Here is a 20,938-nt window from a genome sequence, read left to right on the forward strand (position 1 = left end):
TACACCCCATTTGTTGTATGTATAAATAAAATAAATCTTTAAAAAAAAAAAAAAAGAGTCTGCCTCCAGTATGTTTACAAAATAACAGTGTAGAAATTTAACAGCATACAGGATCAGGAATACTTAAACACTTAATAAAATTAAACTCCAAACTTGAGCTGTTCAATTCAGTAGTCATGCATTTGCTAAAGTGTAGTTAAGAACTTACTACAAAAAATAAGGTATATTATGAAAAATAATTTCATCTTTTGTTTTTACTTTTTTTTTTTAAGGATTTATTTATTTATGCATACAAGAGCTGGGGTACAGGCCAGAGGTGTGGGGGGTGGGGTGAGAGGATTCACTAGAGACAGAGTGGGGAATAGAACAGGCAGATTTGACTGACATACACTGCTGAGGGGAGTAGCAGGCGAGATAGGAGAGGTCTGCTGCGCCATGTGGGTGGCTCCCTGGCTGGCCGGGAATCCAACTCCTGCTGCAGTGGCTGAGGACTGCTTCATAGGTTGCATCTTAACCCCTTGCGCCAACAGGGAGTATTTTTACATTCTAAAATGTGACATGAGGCTTTAAGCAAAGCAGTAACAAAACTGATTAAACAGTAGCAATATTGATCTGCAGATATAAAACAATAAAGAATGTGAACTTACTTCATCCGTGAGCTCTCCAAACACTGTTATGACATCTATTAAAAGACTTGCAGTATAGAAGGACTTAATCATGTTTCTGGAAGAGAAAAGAGTGCTGGTCTAGTTTAAATGAAAACCATATAGTACTACTCATTGGTTATAAGCAAAAATTCCAATGTTTATAAAGTACTCTGAAATTAATGTTTTAAATAAAATCAGAACACAATGGCGCTTCAAGAACACAATGGAGCTTCTTTTGTAATCTCCTTAGAAGTAACAACACATATATAAGTAAATGTTAACAACAAAGTTTTATGGTATACTTCTAATTTTAGAAAATATAATTATAGTGTTACCTGAATCCACATCAATCCATGAATATATATGTATTATTACAAAAATGATATCCCATTTGAATTAGCAGGGTTGGGAATTTTTTAAATCATCATAACTGAAAAAGGCTGGTTTTGGATAAAATCCACTCTTATATGCAAGAATGGCTACTTAAGGAATACTTACTGAAAAATGAGTCTGGCCTGGGTAATTTTCAGTTATTTTCTCTAAAAACAAAATTACATTTATAGCCAAAATCATTCTAAGATTCTACAAGTAATTTAAGAAAAAAATATAAATCATTAATTGGGAAGTTAAAAAGTATTCAATACAAATTAAGTAATTCTGGTCATTATTATAATTAAATTACATGTGATATATAAAAGTATTATAATTAAACATGCAATTTTCATTTTCCTCTTTATTTACTTACTTATGAAATCGCCCAGCTCGATCTTCATTATCTGCATACAAAAACATTTTCAGTGCATAATTCTCCAAATGGGCACAACCAACTATTTCTTGAGTGACAGCTTCATTATCACCCAACTGTTTCTTAAGCTAAAATAAAACCAGATAGAAAATTTACAGCTTTTAACTCACAAAACTATATGCTTAAGTACAAATAATCCTAATAATCATTATAAGCAAATTATTTACATTCATTTCTATAAATATGTTCTCAATTAAATCTTGTAAAAGACAATTGCTGTTGCAGTCCAAGGTATTTAAAATAAAATTCAACGCTTACAAAATTTTAATGAAATACACTGATATTTTAAAAGTATAATCTAGCTCTAAAAATAAAAATAACCAAGAATAAAAAGATAACACATTTCAGGTACACACACGTAAAACATCCAAAAATATTTCCAAATAATGTATTAATTGGAATTAGGAAATTTTATCCTAACCACTTATAATGAAAAAATTTAACTTTCATTTCCATCTCAATTTCCTCTATCAAATATATATATAAAAAACTAGAAGGATCATTACATCTTAAAATAGTATCACTAGCTAATAGAGCACAATAAAAAGATATAATTCTAAGTAAGGTATATAATGACAAACTTAGAATTCAGTTATGGAAGCTTAAATTTACAGATATGTATCTCTCAAATTAATACAATTTACAATTGTGTAGATTTCCAGGGTCTGTTACTCATGAAAGGATGACTCAAAGGCCATTTATGATAACATGGAACAAGATATAATAATATATGCAATGACACTGGATCTAATTTATGCTTACAACTCCCTTAGCAGTATGATGCAAATAAAAATTTGCGTCTAATTTTTCCTCAGCTATAAAAATGTCGCTGACTGCTGCCAAGGGAAACAACCAGAATAGCAATATGCACATGCATAAATGAAATAAAACGGCATTTTAAGCATTAATCACAAAATAAATTATCAGGATGAACTTACAGCTTCTAACTGATCCATTAGCTTTGATAAAAATTTACGACATTCAGGAGTTTTACTATCAATCTTCATTCCAGTTTGCATCGAATATAAACGACCTATGAAAAAAGAAAAAGTGTTGAATTGGGCTGGCTGCCACTATGATCATGGGCTACAGGTTTAATAAAAGGAGTTCATGTTTCACTATTTTGTGTGTGTGGACAACAATGTGGAAGCTAAAATTGACATATGTTTGTATAAAAGTTTCCTGGGCCTCCCTGGTGGCGCAGCGGTTGAGCGCTGGGTTGTGAAGCTGCCCGCAACCTCTGCAGAACCGGTTTGATCCCTGGCTGCTCCCGGGCCACCGGAGGAGGGTCCCACATGGCGCGCAGACCTCTCCTACCGCCCGCTGCTCCCCTCAGTAGTGTGTTTCATCAGTCTGCCTGTTCTGTTCCCTGCTCTGTCTCTGGTGAATTCTCTCACCCTCCCACGCTTCTGACCGTACCCAGTTCTTGTATAAATAAATAAATAAATAAATAAATCTTAAAAAAAAAAGTCATAGAAGTTTTCTAATTTTTGATTTTTAGTAAATTTTCAAAACCCCCATAAAAATTAAAAAAAAAAAAAGAAAAATGTGATTTGAGCAATTTCATTTGCTAACATCTTTTTTACGAACAAATTTTAAAATGGGTTTTGTCTAATCATTTAAATTTTAAATAAATTTAGAAGTCAAACTTTTATTTACCCACTTACAAATAAAAAGAACATAAAAATGTTTTCCAAAGATACAAGCAATTCATGATTACAAATTTTCACTAAATGTTTTCTTTTGATATTTTTATATTAAAAAATAGGACTAGAGCCTACACTCTTAGAAGACTTGCAACTTGAAAGGCTACCAAATGTACAAAAGCACTTGCCAAGTGCCAGATAAGTGATAATGATAAAACATACAATAAGGGCTAAGAAAGTGGGGAATGCAAGCTATTAACTAAGGCTAATAAGGAGAACTGCTATAATGATTTAAGTACACAAGTGAAAAAAATACATATGCTCTTTGAAAGCATTCTAAATAACACCTATGATGCTAACAGGCCAATGCTAAACAGTTTGGGGGTAACTGCTGTTATTATTGGTACATACATATATTGTCTGTAACTTACATTGATCAACATGTTCTGGGGATTTCTGTGAGCACTACAGTGCTCCCCAGTATGGACACACATTCTAACTGAAGCACATTCAGGCAGCAGTTGGATGTTTATTAGTACAAATCATGTTGCCAATACCATACCTTCTTGTGCCTACATTCAAGACTACCCTGAGGCAGCTAACAAGATGTGGAACTGCTGGGTCATAGCATGTGTATCTTGTTCTTTGAGAACTACTCTTCAACTCTCCTCCCAAACAGATTACCAACATACAGTTATATCTGCAACACAGACAAGCACTCACTTCCCCCAGACTCATGGAAAAGAAATGGTATCATTAAAACTTCCTGTCACTCTCAGAACTGCAAGTGTTATCTCAGTTTGATTTCCATTTTCACTACGGAAAAGGTATTAGATATTTACTGGATAGCTCTATAACCTCCTTCATGAATAGCTATGAAAACAAAAATCTTCACTTGAATTTTCTATTGGGTTTTTTGCTTTATAACACATTGCCTGTGTCAGGTTCTTTGTAGAGTAGTAAGCAGGGATATAATGTTGCCCCCACCCCTACGAATCTTGTGAACTCTATCCTCTTCCTATTTATTCATCCTTAAATTTGAATTTAAGTACCATGATGATGGCCAATGTATCCCTGGCATGTAGAATAGTGCTTGGCCTTCAGTAAACATTTTCTGGATAGAAAAATAAAAGAACAGCTCATTCTATCCTAATGATATAAATGTCACTTTTATCATTCATTAACATATGTTAAGTTTTCAAGAGACAGAGCCCTCATTTCTGAATACTGGCTATCTTTTGCTTTATCTACTCCAGTTTTATAACATGGCTTGGTATATGAGAGCTACTCTCAGGATTTACAATTCAAATGCACAATTCAAATGTATTACAGTTCAAATTCATAATACATATTTATACCATCTGTATGCATTTTCAGTTTTTTAAAAAGATTTATTTATGCATACAAGAACTGGGGTATAGGCCAGAGGTACAGGGGGATGAGAGGATTCACCAGTCATTACCTGTGTAATCTAACTTCAAGATCCTGACACCCGTATCAAAATCCTTAATAAATAATCCTTCCTTTTTCTAATGATTTGAGATTTCTTTTTTAATATATTTTTTAACATTTCCTACCTATTTGATCTCATTGTTATCTTAGGTCAAATGTCATCTCTTTATGTGATTCTTGTAACTCACACCTTTTCTTCCCTTAATTTCAGTATTTCTTACTGTATCACCCAAAATTTCTGAAGAATTTTAAACATTCTTATTCTTATTTTAAGAGGAGACTTTTAGTTGAGATTAGAGACTGGTAAAGATGAAGTGAGGCATTAAGTATTTTTTAAGAGTTAACTTGAGAAAAACTGATTTGAACTGTACACACACCAAAATCTACCTACAAAATCTACCTACAGAAGCCAGAGGAAAGACTTACATAGAGAAAGTGTGAAAGTGAAGAAAAGATATTATTTGACAGGTTTAAAGGCTAAGCTGTTGTGATTGGCCATCCTCAGTATTTTGATCGGTATTTTTAAGGCATTTGCAGCTTAGATTTCAGTTTGCGTATGGAGGCAGTCCAGGGTTAGAGCCTTTAATGACCTCCTTGTTTAATGTAACAGATCATTTCTATGCTGGGTTACTCATATTTCCCCTAATAGAGTCACCACCCTATGCCATATTGAGGCTGAGGCCTTTGAGACCAACCATGATGACAGGGACTGGTAAGAAAATTGGCTGGTGTATGTAGAAGACTATATTAGAATTTTTATTGACATTTTTATTTCATTTTTTAAAGTTTCTATTTTTTATAATATTTTGTTATACATATAGCATTAGCACATCAATACATACATGTAATATAAAATATACATAAGAAACTTTAATTCTCTTATGTATAGATGATCAAAAGATTAAGGATCACTATTTCTCACTCTTTTTAATAATAACTACTTTCTTACCCCCATCAGCCCATGCCTTTTCCCTACACCTCATTCCTTCTATGGATATTTCCTTAACTAATGTTTTAGAACAAACTCCTCTCCATACATCTCCTCAGATTCCTCTGCCCTCTGTCTTAAGGTTTTCCTCAATGTATTCAAAATAAATTTCATGCTACTTTCTTTCACTTGATCTGGTTAAGTCTTAAATTGCCATTAATCTTAGGCTCTATCCATCACCTTGAAATTTTCACATGGGTAATCAATACTGCTAGCTGTCTATCCATATTCATTCTTCCCATCTTTACTAACAAGACCCCTCCATCACTAGGGGGTTATAAACTATGAACCCAAGTAGCACATTTCCCACTATTCCTCAAAGCAACAGTCATCTAACTAAGACTAATACGTGAAATTGACTAATACCAGACTAATACCAGAAATTGTTAGGAGAGATTCCTGGAGAATCACCTTAAAAAGGGGAATGATAGCAAGGGAAGATCTTACTGACCCTTTTCCTTTTCTCCTTTCTGCTGCCTGCATTAAAAATAAGGTGACTGAAACACTAGTAGATATCTTGGACCACAAGGCAACTTTGGACATTGTAATCCTGTGCTGGTTTATATATATGAAATTGGAAAGAGCTTGGGTAAACCTAATGACTTCATGGAATTGGCACACTTGCCCTGGGCACTGCATCAGATTTTAAGCAAGAGTAAATTCTTATTTTACTTAGCCATTATTATTTCAGATTTTCTGCGTAAGAAAGGAAATCTAATTCTCATGCATACATAGCACCATGTTCTCAATTCTTATTGCTCTCTGACATCCAATAATTGCATATATTCTCCCTTATACACCAGTCACTCTGTAGTTTAATTACCATCTCAAAGTGTCCCATCTCCAAAATCAGCCTATCAAGCATCCCACTGTAAACCCAATTTCCTTTTCATCCAATATTCAATCATACCTATCACAATGGGTTTCCTGTTACCCATTTCTCTATAATTCGTCTTCTCTCCTTTAATGATTCTGCAACCAAATTTGATTTTACAATACAGTAAGCTCTTACTTATTGACAGGGTCTTAGGAACTGAGACTGTAGTGAAACCAATTTACGGCGGCAACTTGATATAAACAAGACCAAACTTCCTGAAGTATGTTTCTGGTCACAAAAACGTCACCAAACTTCTAAAGAAACAAAAACTTCTAAGATTCAATACTAATTTGTATTCATTCATTCCTCACTCACTTTCCAACCCCTTATTCCAATGTAGGGTCACAGGTGGCCAAAACCTATCCTGGTCTCTTAGGGCACTGGGTGGAACCAACCCTGGACAGGACACTCTTTCATCGAGGGGCACAAGCAAACCCTCACTCGCTCTGACTGGGAAAATTTAGACAGAGCAGTGAACGTAGTGCGCTCATCTTTTAAATGTGGGAGGAAACTGAATACCCAGAGAAAATCCTTGCAGACATAGGGGGAATGTGCCAAATCTACACTGCTCCAAGTTGGGAATTGATTTTTTTCCCTTATAAATATAATAATAAACCTATGTTGAACAAAACGACATTATTCAAAAACCTGCTATATTTTTTCCTAGAACTTTACTGCCCTATATCTTTCTTCCCCTGAATATTTTTATTACAGCCCTCTGGCAAAAGCATACTCATATAATAAACTCAACTACCTTCTTTCTCTATGCCTACACAAAGCAGCAGAGACCAGTGGAAGTTCAGCATCACTACAAATCTAATTATCAACCTCAAATGAACTTAATTCTTGCCCTCTCAACCTCCCAAATATAATTTTCAAATATAATTTAATATTTTTAAAAACAACAATGTTACACACAGAAAAAATTTAACAGAAGTCAATCCACACATAAGATTAGGCAGCATCATAATATGAGGAAACAGTAACAGATAATTTCATTTTCTTAAGAGGTCCTTCTCCATATTTTCTTACCATGGTAGTGAACGCTGTGTGAATCCTACCATCCATGGAGGTAGGATGTCAGCTACTTGGTAAACCATTTTGGGGCTACATGGCTATCCAGCATAGAAAGTAAAGCTAACCCTTAGATTCACCTTATGGACACTTTATGGTGGCCGTCTCAGCACTCAACCACCATGCAGACATGTAGAAAGGTAATTCAGTGCTTTCTTGTTATTAAGCAAAAATGATTTATTCCTTTGTAAAAAGTAGTTCTCAGTTTCTAACATTTTACTCCTATTTCTTTGCTTACAATAAAAATGGAGAATGAATACATACTTTGAACAAAATTCAAATTATTCCCACTTCACTATGCCCACAAGTATCATTATCCTTCCTCACAAGATAAACAAAAATATCGGCTTTATGTCCCTTAAAGCCACAATATAGCGACACTTAAAGTACAGTCTAATGACAATATAGTTTACTGGTCCTGCATATGTGCATTTTTTTCTTGGTTAACATGAATATTTAGTCTTATAAACAAGGGTATTATAGTATAATAATACCTATAATTGAAGAATGAGTTCATCTCAGAATTGGAAAGATTTACAATAAAAATTACTCTGGCTTTTACATTTTACATTATCTTATGTGGCATATAATTTTTAAATTTAGAAAATGTACCACAAGATATATTCTCTAATATTAAGTAAAAAGACTTAAATCTACTTATGAAAATAAATACTTTTACTTTTACCATGAGGCTGGATAAAAGGATCACTTTCAGTAGAACTCTGTTCGAGACAAGTAATTCATTGTAGCAGCGGCAACATGATGAAAAATTAATGTCTAACATGGAAAACTACCTACTAAAACAGAACAAATAAATGTGTAGCTAAAATCATCTATAAGAAATTATATTTGACTTATTCATCAAGGAAATGTTTTTATTTTTATGAATAAATATTATTTGAAGATGAGTAATGAGGCATATTTGCAAAAGGATTAAATACTTTCTGATCCAACTTTAATTTAATGTGAGGCATTTAGGAGACAAACATTTATTTATTTATTTATTTTTTTTTAAAGATTTATTTTTATTTATTTATACATGCACTGGGTACAGTCAGAAGCACGGGAGGGTGAGAGAATTCACCAGAGCCAGAGCGGGGAGCAGAGCAGGCAGAAGGACCAAAGTACACTGCTGAGGGGAGCAGCAGGCGGCAGGAGAGGTCTGCGCGCCATGTGGGACCCTCCTCCGGTGGCCGGGGAGCAGCGGGGATTGAACCAGCGCTGCAGAGGCTGCGGGCAGCTTCGCAACCCAGTGCTCAACCGCTGCGCCACTGGGGAGGCCGACAAACATTTATTAATCCTGAAGATATGTGTAATTCAAAGTTCCATAAAATCTAAACACTAACAGTCAACCAAATCCTTGCTTATCCTTGAGAAATACGAAAATATGAAATGCAAAATATAAATATGCAAAAAAGATAGAAAAGCTATAGTGAAGAATTATGCTTTAATATGTTAATAAATGCGGCAAAATAGGGATAACTATGATTTGTACTGATGCTCAAAAGCAATTCTTGGGCCTCCCTGGTGGCGCAGCGGTTGAGCGCTGGGTTGCGAAGCTGCCCGCAGCCTCTGCAGTGCCAGTTCAATCCCCGGCTGCTCCCCGGCCACCGGAGGAGGGTCCCACAGGGTGCGCAGACCTCTCCTGCCGCCCGCTGCTCCCCTCAGCAGTGTGCTGCGGTCCTTCTGCCTGCTTTGCTCCCTGCTCTGGCTCTGGTGAATTCTCTCAACCTCCCGCGCTTCTGACTGTACCCAGTGCTTGTATAAATAAATAAATCTTAAAAAAAAAAAAAAAAAGCAATTCTTATCCCAATGAATACAGTGCAATGTATCGCTCTATTAATTTATTAACAAACAATAATCTGTCTGCCATATGGCTAGTATTACCTTTTGTGAAAAACTTCTGAATCAAAGATTGAAAAGAAAGTTTGAGTGCATGTCTATTAAAAAAGGGTATTTGCTTCATGCTGATATTTTTGGATTTCTGTTATAGTATAGCAGCTTTAGCTACGAGCTATTCCTGAACTCCTACTAAGATTGTTCTGGTATCTAGCAAACATTAGGTGACTTACTTATTAAAATGAGGCCATAGGGCCTCCCCGGTGGCGCAGAGGTTGAGCGCTGGGTTGCGAAGCTGCCCGCGCCTCTGCGGCGCCGGTTCGATCCCCGGCTGCTCCCCGGCCACCAGAGGAGGGTCCCACATGGCGCGCAGACCTCTCCTGCCGCCCGCTGCTCCCCTCAGCAGTGTACTTCGGTCCTTCTGCCTGGTCTGCTCCCCGCTCTGGCTCTGGTGAATTCTCTCACCTCCCGCGCTTCTGACTGTACCCAGTGCATGTATAAACAAACAAACAAACAAACCAGCAAACAAATAAATAAAGCATGCCTCTATAAAAAAAAAAAAAAAAAAAAAAAAAAAAAAAAAAAAAATGAGGCCATAGATTCTAATTCTGGCCATAATGGAATAACTATATTTACCATCTTGCTAATAACAACAAAAATGAAGGTGGACAAATATATGAAACAAGTTTTCTGACAATGGAAACAGCAGAAGACCATAACCATGGAGAAAGGGAACAAATGAGGGGACACCAGTGATCTGCCAGCATTCCACAAAAAAGGGGAAAAAAAATCACTCCACTGTCTTAAACTTGTCTGGCTTTAAGAAAGCCCAATTTCTGTGTGATTAACAACAGTAAAACAACTGATTATTCATGCTAATATGCATATGACCTACCAACACCAATGAAGAAACCCAGTATTTTTGTCTTTAATTAATCTAAATTAAAATTTTACACTTTTATGTCTAGTAACATCGCCAAACTGAAACAACCATATATAGTTACAACTTGCTGGATAACTGTTTTTCTCTATTATCATATAAACAATGACTCTCAAGAACATGTATACATGGTCGTTGAATGTTTACTAATTGTACAATATCACCCCCTAGAGGAAACTTCAGAAAACTAAACTTGAAATTTGACAGGTCTAGTTCAGCAAATATGAAAGGATATGTCTTTATGGGCTTAGTTTTTCTACAGCGCCAAACCTGACAGAATCAACATATTAATCATATAGTGTCTGTGTTCAGTAGAAACTCAAATATTTTCTGGCCGCTTTAAAGAAAAAAAAATAAACATATAATGCTCAGAATTATATTGTTAATGACATCAAGTCTGTCTTGTTTCCTCCCTCCACTTACCAGAATCTCTCAAATTATTGCAATGGCATTTTGTCAGGCCCTTCCTCCCCCTTTCAACAATTTAAACTAGTTCCTTTGCTCACTCACTCTGTAACTGGTTTTCTAATTATTACCAATTATCAACAATCTTCCATACAACCATTGATCATGAGGCATCTGTCATTCAGGTCTTGTTCATCACTTACTAAAATTATAGAAGGATAGGGACAACTGTTGGGATGCATTCAGATATCCTGAAGGAAAGCTGTTACAAATGCCAACAGCTACATGTGTTAGTTGTCCAGCTTCTTTATTTGCTGACTATAGGACCAAAGTGCCTTCCAGGGACCACTATGGCCTTAAAATAAGGTCAAATTAACAAACAATTTTTTGAGCAGCTAATCTTTATTATGTAATTATCTTTCGTGGTCTAGCACTGTCTGGCAGTGTAAATAAATAAAGAGTACCCTGGGTGCAAGCATTCTAAGTTTACAGTCTAGAAGGGACGACAGGCAAATGAAAAACAATTAAGGTAAAGTCACACAAGGCAAAGGAGACAAAGAGAAGCAGCACCTTAAAACTAGTGAGAAAGTGAAATTTCATCTAGCACCTCCAGGATAAAATAGATTAGGGTGGTGAGAAAGAGGTGTCAAGGCAGAGGAACAGGATGCTGGAAGACTTGGAGAATAAGAGGAAGAAAGGCTCACTGAAATGAAATTCAGTTTGATTAAAACTATAAAAGATGGGCGCCTCCCTGGTGGCACAGGCGGTTGAGCACAGTGCTGTCTGAAGCCTCTGCAGTGCGGGTTCGACCCTGGCTGACCTTGGAGATACCCACATGGCACGGCAGACCTCTCCTGCCTCGCCCACTGCTCCCTTCAGCAGTGTGTTTCAGTCGGTCTACCTGTTCTGTTCCCCACTCTGAATCTTCTCACCCTCCCACATCTGGCCTGTACCCCAGCTCTTGTATGCATAAATAAATCTTTAAAAAACAAACAATAAAAACTATAAAAGATGGTTCAGAGTTCAAATGATAAAAAGCACTTAAATATTTTTCTGACATATGGGGATACTAGAGGTGACTAAAGTTTTTTTTGCTATTTAATACAAGCTACAACTTCTCTAATCCCTAAATGCAAAAAGTAAAAAAAAATTTTTAAAGATTCATTTATTTATACATACAAGAGCTGGGGTGCTGGCCAGAGATGTGGGGGGTGAGAGGATTCACCAGAGACAGAGTGGGGAACAGAACAGGCAGACTGACCAAAGTACACTGCTGAGGGGAGCAGCGGGCAAAACATGAGAGGTCTGCTGCACCATGTGGGTTGCTCCCTGGCCTGCTAGGGATGGAACTTGTGCTGCAGAGGCTGAGGATTGCTTCATAGTCTGGTGCTTACCCCCTTGTGCCACAGGGAGGCCCTAAAAATTTTTTTTTAATGGAAATGCATCTTAAAATGAGTCATAGCACATTATCTATGAATCAATATGATTTATGGTCATAATAAACCTGTAGAGTATCAATTCTATTCGTATTTTCATATTTATGAATTTAATATAGATGAAAATTTATTCCTATAAAGTGAAGATAGAATAGAAATTTTATCATAACAAAAATAACTGAAATTTTTCAATTTCTTCTGACCTAAAACTACGTATCCCCTATTATCAAGTAATATTTTTAATAATCTTTCTTAGTTGAATTTCAATAGGTCTATCTCAAATTCTGTTTAAAAACAAGAAAAGGAGGGCCTCCCCTGGTGGTGCAGGCAGTCGAGCACAGCGCTGTGAAGCTGTCCACAGCCTCTGCAGCGCCAGTTTGATCCTGGCTGGCCAGTGAGGGTCCCATATGGCACAGCAGACCTCTCCTGTTTCACCCGCTGCTCCCCTCAGCAGTGTATTTCGCCAGTCTGCCTGTTCTGTTGCCAGATTTGTCTCTGGTGAATCCTCTCACCCTCCCGCGGATCTGGCATGTACCCTGGTTCTTGTATAAATAAATAAATCTTAAAAAAAAAAAAGATATCACCCATCATTAAAGTTACTCATTTCCTCAATTTCTGCGATGTTTACAATAAAAGGTCAGTATTTTCTCTCAATCAGAAGCTTCTTGTTTATCCTAAGACAATGAGATTGGGCAAACCAAAATGCTGTTAATCTCAAAATTCCTTCTCAAAAAAAAGTGTAAATATTTTTGTTATATTTCTGGGAAAAAAAAAAAAAGCTCAGAGCTCAAGATTTACTCTAGTTAGTTACAGGAAAGTAAATGTCCACCATATTACATAAATGGCAAATCAGTTGTCAGTGCCAAACCAATCGGCCAATGGAAGCTTATTTTTTCAGCAAGTCATGACTTTAATTTTCCAGTTTTAATAAATGTTAGTAAGTACCCAAATGCCCCACTCATTTCTGCATTTTAATTCTAAACCTGTGATAAGCCACAGACCATTGCATGAGCTGGTCATTTGGATGAAACAGGCACTGCCCCCTTCAGCATTTCTCTTCTGCTCTTAGCTCAGGAATGCTATTCTTTAATAATGAGCAGAGAACAAAAAGGCCAGATCATATAATGAAAATGTTTACCATTTTGGTAATTCAGAATACTCCAACACAGGTCAATTTTTAACAAGCGGCATTACCCTTAAGAGTTACACATATAAGTGTAAGACTTATAGTCTAAAAGAAGGGAATGGTGCTTCCATAACCTTATCCCCAACTAACCCTCCCACTGCCCTTTTTCCACATGACCTTGGACCCACAATGCCCTCTGGCTACACCTCTAGCTAAAACCCAAAATGATGAAACAATGGATTCTAAGAATAATTCATCTTCTCAGATTCTTTCCAGAACAATTATTCCTAAAAAAGACAAACCCCAGGTAACTCCTCCCTGCTCTAATAAAATGTCCCACCTTTTCCCTCCCAATTAGAATGTTCCTTTGACTTCCTTTCTCATGCCTAGCATTTTGTAATAAAGGCTTATTCTTTGCTCTGGTTGATTTTCTTGCATACAAGATAGGGAAAGAGAAGCAGCCCTACTTAATGCTTTAATTAATGGACGTTTCACTTAACACCAGTAATTGAAATAACCCTTTTTCCTGGAGAATTTTCTACCTTTCTCTCCAGGGCAATACACCACAAAAGCACTCATGAGACATGACAGCACATCTTTCTTCTGTAAGGCAGAAGAAAGGCAATTGTGAACAGGATGTGGGGAAGAGAAGCAGCACACTGCTTTGCAAAGAAGCTTTGTCAGGAAAGAAACATGGAAGTTGAGAATATGGAAACTGATTCCTGTAGAATCACTTGTATACTAAAGTTTATATAGCACTCGTTTAGTGTGATTAGAGCAAAAATTATAAGAAAAAAGTCATCTATCTGCAGTACTCTATTAAACAGCAAAATCAGACCCACAAATAAAGAAGCTAAGGGAGTTATCACACAGCAAATAATAAGTACTTTCAAAGTATTTACAGAAACTGGAGTGTTAAAAGAATATGGTAACAAAAGACTAACTACAATAATTTGAAATCAAAAAAGAACATCTAGGAATAAAATATGAAAGTAGGAATAAATGTATTATACAATAGGACATATGAAGAGAACATAGAACAAGGCACAGAGAGATAAAGGGAGGAAAACTGTGAAAATGACACAAACAAGTTAAAGGAGTAAAGTTCAACATATAGCTAATCAAAATTTCACTACAGAATAGGTAGTAGAGACTCAATACCTGAACAGATTAGCAGTAAATTCCCAGAATTTATAAGACAACCAACCAGAAGTTCAGAAAGTCAAAATCTCAAGGTACATAAAAATAAATCAAGGCCTAGAAAATCAGAAAGTCAGTCATAAAGCAGAAATTGATAAATTACTATTTTAAAATTAAGGACTTAGAACATCAAAGGACTTCACAGTGACAAATCAGGTCATGAATTTGAAAAAGAAATTGCAATGCATGTAACAAAGGATTATTAGTGTCTAGGTTATTAAGAAAATAAGTATTTCAAAAGTGAATCACAAATGGTTAGTGAACATATGAAGAGATGCTCAAACTCCCTGACTCAAGGGTTTGCAAATTTTAATCCAGTAAGAAACCCATTCACACCCATCACATTAGCAAAAGTCATTGTAGTAATGTTACACATGATGTCTACAGTAGTGTTCACTTTACCATTCCCAAAACTCTATACATACAGTATATATGTTCTTTAAAATGTCTGTGTTATATAAAAGTGTTTTTAATGCTATTTGGACTCAGCAATGAAAGTGTTTGTGACTCTGGCGAAAGGAATTTCAGTGAAATTACTGGCATAAAAACCATACTGTAATGGGCTGAAAAGATTCAGTAAGATAAGGATGTATAGACAACCTCAATTATTTCAAACTTATTTATACAACATATTAAAAAACTGTGTGTGCAGACAGGTCGGTAACTTACAGTCTGACATCCCTTAGGGGGATGTCATAGTGACAACTTCTTTTATTTTTTAAATTTTTTAAAATAAAGAAAACCAAGGCATGTTTAGAAAAGAGCAAGAGAGAGGATAATGACACAGGATATAAAGGGCTCCTGGGTAGTCACAAAGGTGTATAACAGAGCATCCATGAATTAGTTTATTCCATGAATAGGGATTAGTTTGACACAGGAACAAGGGTTCCTATTTCATTGTTATAAGAAAACTCTATGCACTCCATTTACAATTGTCTCTTCAATCCTCTTTAATGCAAGCCTCTGACTCAGGACTTTTGTACTTAACAATTCCCTTTTTGGAGAATATACTTTTCCAGATGAAGCAAGGCCTGCATTTTACTTCTTTCAAGTCTTTGCTCAGAAATGAACTGAGTGAAGCATTTCCTGATCACTTTGAAAGTGAAATCCCCTACAAAACTCCCCCCCCCCATTAGTGCTAGTCCTCATTCTCTCTCCTTTTTATTTTACTTCATAACCTTCTAATATTTGATATAATATACCCATTGTATTGTTTGGTAAACTCTGTAAATACAGGAAATGTAGCCAAACCACCACATAATATTTGATCCATACAGAAGTTCAATAAATACATGCTGAATGGATGATTCATGATCCCTGCTTGAGGAACCTGAAGAACAAGTGTAACAGAATTAACATTATAAGACTTGAGCAAAATAAGAGAAAGCCTAGAGACCAATTCACTACCTACTTCTGACACTGAGTTAGATGAACAATGAGTTGCATCTGATTACACAGGTGATATTTGAGTTAGCCGGCCAAGTGGAGAACAGGTAGACATTCTAAGAAAACAGAAGTTGGCAAGGCCTGAACATGTGAGAAATGCAAATGAGATACATCTGGAGTAGCAGGGATGACAAGACATCAATTTTAGCTTAACCTTGTAATGTATACAACGGGAGATACATTATATCAGTTTCTCAACTCTAAAAACCCTTGAGAGTAGTTGCAGTTGCTCGGTCACTTGTTTTATTTGCAGTAAAATTATAATACGGAACGTAAAATAAAGTATATATAAAACTGCTGCAGCTCCTCTCTCCACCACAAAGGAAAATGTTTGACCAAGCTTATCCGTGTTTACTATCAACTGCAGATTATATGTATCACAATCAATCCTAGTGAGCGTATTACTTCCAAAGGTCTCACCCTAGGAAAAGTTCATCGGTGGGAGAGCAGTTTGTATGCAAAAGGAAAATGGTCAAATGCAAGTGATGGTAGGAGACACTTCTTTTAACCATTTATGAGTTTCTGAGTAAGTCTGCGTGTTACAATTAAGCTGAAATTACTGTTTACAGCTAGTCTGTCTTCCTTTTATCCACATCCCTCCAGTCTGTGATTCTCATCACCTTTGTTTCAACGCGAACTCATACTCAAGCACCCAGGTTGTTTTGGGGATTCCCTGGCTGAGACAGGAGGCTCTTGCGTAGACACAGAAAGGCACCGGGCAGCCGTGCCAGAGTTCATCGGCCCATGGACTCAGTTTAGGCACATTTACGCTCGAGAGAGGAGGCACAGTGGGCACCATGATGCTTTTAGAGTTCTGCCTTTCGGGAGCAGGAGGTCGGGATTTTTGAGAAGCGCGGAGTCCCGAGGTGTTGTTCTCAGGCCCCGCCAGAGGTCAGAGCTCAAATCTAAAGCCGGGGGGCGGGGCCTACCCCCCAAACCAAGGGGTGATGCGTGAGCCCGGAGGGTAAGGAGACGCGGGGTGACTCAAAAAGACTCACAGTAATAGGCCACCACAGGGTCCCGCTTGTCATGCTCCTGAGCCGTCCTCAGATGATGCTGTATGCTCTTAAATTGTGGGGGGAGTGGGGGTAGCGGAGCAAGCGCCGCCATCTCCACTCCAGGGATCACCACTTCCTACTCGCGCTCCACCGACATTTCCGCTTCCGTCTGGAGCGTCGCGCGCAGGATCGCGCAAGGCAAGTCCCGCCCACTCCCCCCGTTGCTCAGCGACAGCAAGTCAACTACGGGTTCTCATCAGGGACAATCTCTGTGTGCCAGCGCTTAGTGGTTACTACGCCTTTGACACCCGCGCCTCTGCTGGTGGAAAGAGGAGACACTGTTTTTCACTTTTTTTGTTTGATTCTTGGGAACAAAAGGAAGGATAAGAAAAAAAAAAAAAAAGAAAGGGAAAGAGAAAAAATAATGTTTATTGATTAAGAAAAAAGGGTGAAGTGCTGGTGTCACCATTCAGAAGCTATTGTTTCCAATTCTGATATTAATAATGTCTGTAAAACCTTTCTGATGCTAGAAACTCCTTATTTTTTAAGATTTATTTATTTACACATACAAGAACTAGGGTACAAGCCAGAGTGGGGGTGTGTGTGAGAAGATTCACCAGAGACAGAGTGGGGAACAGAACAGGCAGAATGACTGAAATACACTGCTGAGGGGAGCAGCGGGCGAGTCAGGAGAGGTCTGCTGTGCCATGTGGGTCACCTCCCTGGCTGGGGATTAAACTCATGCTGCAGTGGCTGCAGATAACTTCACAGGTTGCATCTTAACCCCTTGCACCACCAAGGAGGCTCATGACGCTAGAAACTTTTATTGCAGTTCTTGGGTAGGGTGAAAGAGGATGTGTTTGTATTTTGACACATTGAATAGGATAACCATGCTTTTTTATAACCTGAACACTAAACATATTAAGCTTCAAGTAATTAGAACTTTTGTTCCCATCTGTATATGTTTTAGTGAGAATGATGGAGGATAAGAATAGAAAAACTGGAAAGGAAGCATCACAAAACTCACACAAGGAGGTGGGGTAGAAGTGATTAACATAGCCATTAATGCAGCTATAAAACTATCAACTGCTGTAGGGAATGTCAGGAGCACAGGCCTAAAAGTGAAGACATGGAGATTAAGGAATAAATCATCCACCCACAAACATGATAAAACCTAATGCTCCCTCCTCTCCTCCCCCGCAAAGGGGCAGCAGTCCTTTTGCTTACCTGTGACTATGCAGGTGCTTCTTTTCACCAACTCTCTCCCTCTTCAGGGCAGCAACTCCCTGCCTGCCTGTGACCTGCACCATGCCTCAGTGGAGGCAGCTCTCCTCAAGGCCACCTGCCTGCGACCATGCCGACCTCTCTCAGCAAACCTGTCCCTTTCAGGGCAGCTCTTCCTGCCCACTTGTGTCTATACAAGTGTCCTTTATTCTTCTGTTCCCTTTCCTTAATAAACCTGCTCTTTTAAATATAACTAATATCTCTGTCTTGTGAGAACCTTACCCTAAGCTGCTGAAAGGGGCGCTCTGGTGAAACCTTTCCCAGAGTGAACCCAAGAAACCTGCTCTCCAAACCCACTGACTCCAAAATGACATCACGTGCATAATCAGTAGGTCATTTATTACTGGCAAATGATGCACAATTTGCAAAGTATTTCGACATTTTGTCAATGTGTAACAGGGTGGTCCCCAGGAAAGGGGGAGGTTCCGGGTTTCCTGTCCCACCCAAGGGAGGGTGGAGCTGAGCAGGGAGAGAAGAAGCTGCAGAGGAGACTGAGGAAAGGAGAAAGCAGGATGGATCCAGAAGGAGACCTGGAGGAGGCTCATGGAGCAGAGAGACACGTGAAAAACTGCGCTTGCCTTTTGGTTGTGGACTGGGTGACACAGATGTGGATGAGACCCGTGGGGAGGTGACAATGGTGGTTTTTGTCTTGATTTTGCTCTTTTCCTTCCGGACTTGTCTGGTTGTTTCTGATCCTTTTCTGTGGGTCCCCACTGGAAGATTCTTTAGACTTGTGGCAGTTTTGGGGCCTTGCTCTGGGCCAATCCCATTTGGGTGGACTTTAACCCACGAGAGGATGGTAACTTGATTTAGAAACTGTATTCTTTGCCTTTCCTGTATTGTTTCCTAATTGTATTAAAGTTCCCTCCCATTAAAGTCTCATATGTTCTTTGATGATGTGGCGGACGGCAGAACCTATTTAGAACAGGCAGGTTTGCGGGGTCTGGGCTGCCTCCCTCCCTGCCCTGTAACAAATGCATAAAGAAGGTGTTCAGGTAACCTTCCTGTTCAATGCTGCTGACTCATGTCACATGTAGACTTCAACTTTCCTTTATACCATCAATGACTTCCATTTTTTCATCTATATATCTCATACTATCATCTTTCAGAAATTTACACTTTATTTTCCTCCTCCTCCTAAAACCTTCATCTTTATTTATTGCATCTCTTTGTTTTCAGAGTTCATGATAAACCTAGTTTTAATTGAACTAATGAGCTAGCCTAGGTAAGAGAAATTGCAATCAGGGAGGATGAGTTGCCCCATGTCCTGTTTGAACAAGTGGACTAAATCATGGACTGGCTCCTCCTGCCAAATAATTTGCCCCCCCCCGCACTGACCATGAGATGTCATGATGAATAAAAAGCATTAGATCCTGACTAATGATTATCTCACAATTTCCTCGAGGAAGAAAGTTGAGAGTCCACACTCACAGCTGGAATATGACACATTTGTGTGTTCCCCTGGCACAGCCCAAGCCAGAGCAGGATATGACACTGTTCGGCTCCTCTGGCCTTGCAGACCTAAGGGTGGTGGTGTAATTTTGGGTGAGGCCAGAGGTGTGGGGTGAAAGAATTTACCAGAGATGGAGTTGAGAACAGAAATACCCTGCAGGGGACCAGGGAGCGACATGGGAGATATTTATCTGTACAGGAAGGATTTGAAGCTTTATGTCCTGTTTTTTGCAGGCTTTCTTACTTGCAGTGCCAATTTTGCACTAGTTATCTGATGGGATATCTGGTCTTGGGCATGGCTTTTGACACAGAATGTGTCCTGGCCCTGCTTCTGCTGGACTGGACTTTCTGACCATCGTGGTCAGTGTTATGGCCACGTTCCCAGGGCAACTTTGATTCCCTTATCTATTCAAGCCCCCAAAGCTGCCTGCTGGGCAAGGAGTGGAGGGTAAGTTTTTAACCTTATTAAATGCTACCTGACACTACCTTTGAATATCTCCTCCTAACTCTCTTTGGAGCTCCTGCTGTGCTCCCTCATGCATGAATCTCTCCAATAAAGCCTTGCCTGGCTCACCTACATCTAGTGAACTCTGGTGAATGCTTTCCCTAGAGGGCAGAGGACATTACTCTTTTGGATTGGGGCCCTGTGACACCCACACTTTCCTCAAATAAACAAGATCTCAAGTTTATCTACTATTCTCTAATCCGCCCACCTCCAAACCCAGCAGCAACGGCTCTATGCATGTGTATTACTCCCACTCCACTGCCTGTCTAGGCCTGTTCTAAGAGTCCATCACCTACCTAACCCAGGGTCTGGCTTTTTTACCCAGAAAACTGTGCCGAATTCTTCTGAATCTCAGCAACACATTCACTAACACTTGACTGCATATAGTATGAACTTAATATTTTGTGTCCCCAAACTGCATGTTGAAATCAAGTATATAATGTGATATTAGGAGGAAGAGTCATTGGAGATGATTAGGTGAAGAGGGCAGGTCCTCATGAATGGGAGCCATAGTTTTATAAGAGATATCACAGAGAGCCTCCCTAGTGGCGCAGCGGGTTCAGCACCGTGCTGTGAAGCTGTCTGCAGTGCGGGTTCGATCCTGGCCTGGCGAGAATCCCACTTGGCGCGGCAGACCTTTCCTGTCACCCCGCTACTCCCACAGCAGTGTATTTCTGTCGTCTGCTTGTTCTGCTCCCTGTTCTGCCTCTGGTGAATCCTCTCACTCTCCGTGCCTCTGGCCTATACCCCAGCTCTCATAAAATAAATAAATTAAAAAAATTTTTTAAAATAAATTTTATTTTATATTCCCCATACAA

At 38.5% G+C, this 20,938-nt stretch overlaps 1 protein-coding gene across 1 annotated transcript; it reads right to left on the reverse strand.

Moving 5' to 3' along the window:
* Positions 1 to 271: 271 nt before the first annotated feature.
* LOC119237875 (vacuolar protein sorting-associated protein VTA1 homolog) lies at positions 272 to 17,061 on the reverse strand. Its single transcript, XM_037501717.2, has 4 exons — positions 16,880 to 17,061; positions 2,391 to 2,485; positions 1,393 to 1,520; positions 272 to 723 (listed from the first exon to the last, which is right to left on the reverse strand). The coding sequence occupies exons 1-4, from the start codon at positions 16,989 to 16,991 to the stop codon at positions 567 to 569; spliced, it is 492 nt and encodes a 163-aa protein (XP_037357614.1). The 5' UTR covers positions 16,992 to 17,061; the 3' UTR covers positions 272 to 566.
* Between the last annotated feature and the right edge of the window lie 3,877 nt (positions 17,062 to 20,938).

The sequence above is a fragment of the Talpa occidentalis genome, unplaced genomic scaffold (assembly GCF_014898055.3).
Source record: "Talpa occidentalis isolate TD23 unplaced genomic scaffold, MPIMG_talOcc4v2.1 talOcc4.1094, whole genome shotgun sequence".
Classification (NCBI taxonomy): Eukaryota; Metazoa; Chordata; class Mammalia; order Eulipotyphla; family Talpidae; genus Talpa; species Talpa occidentalis.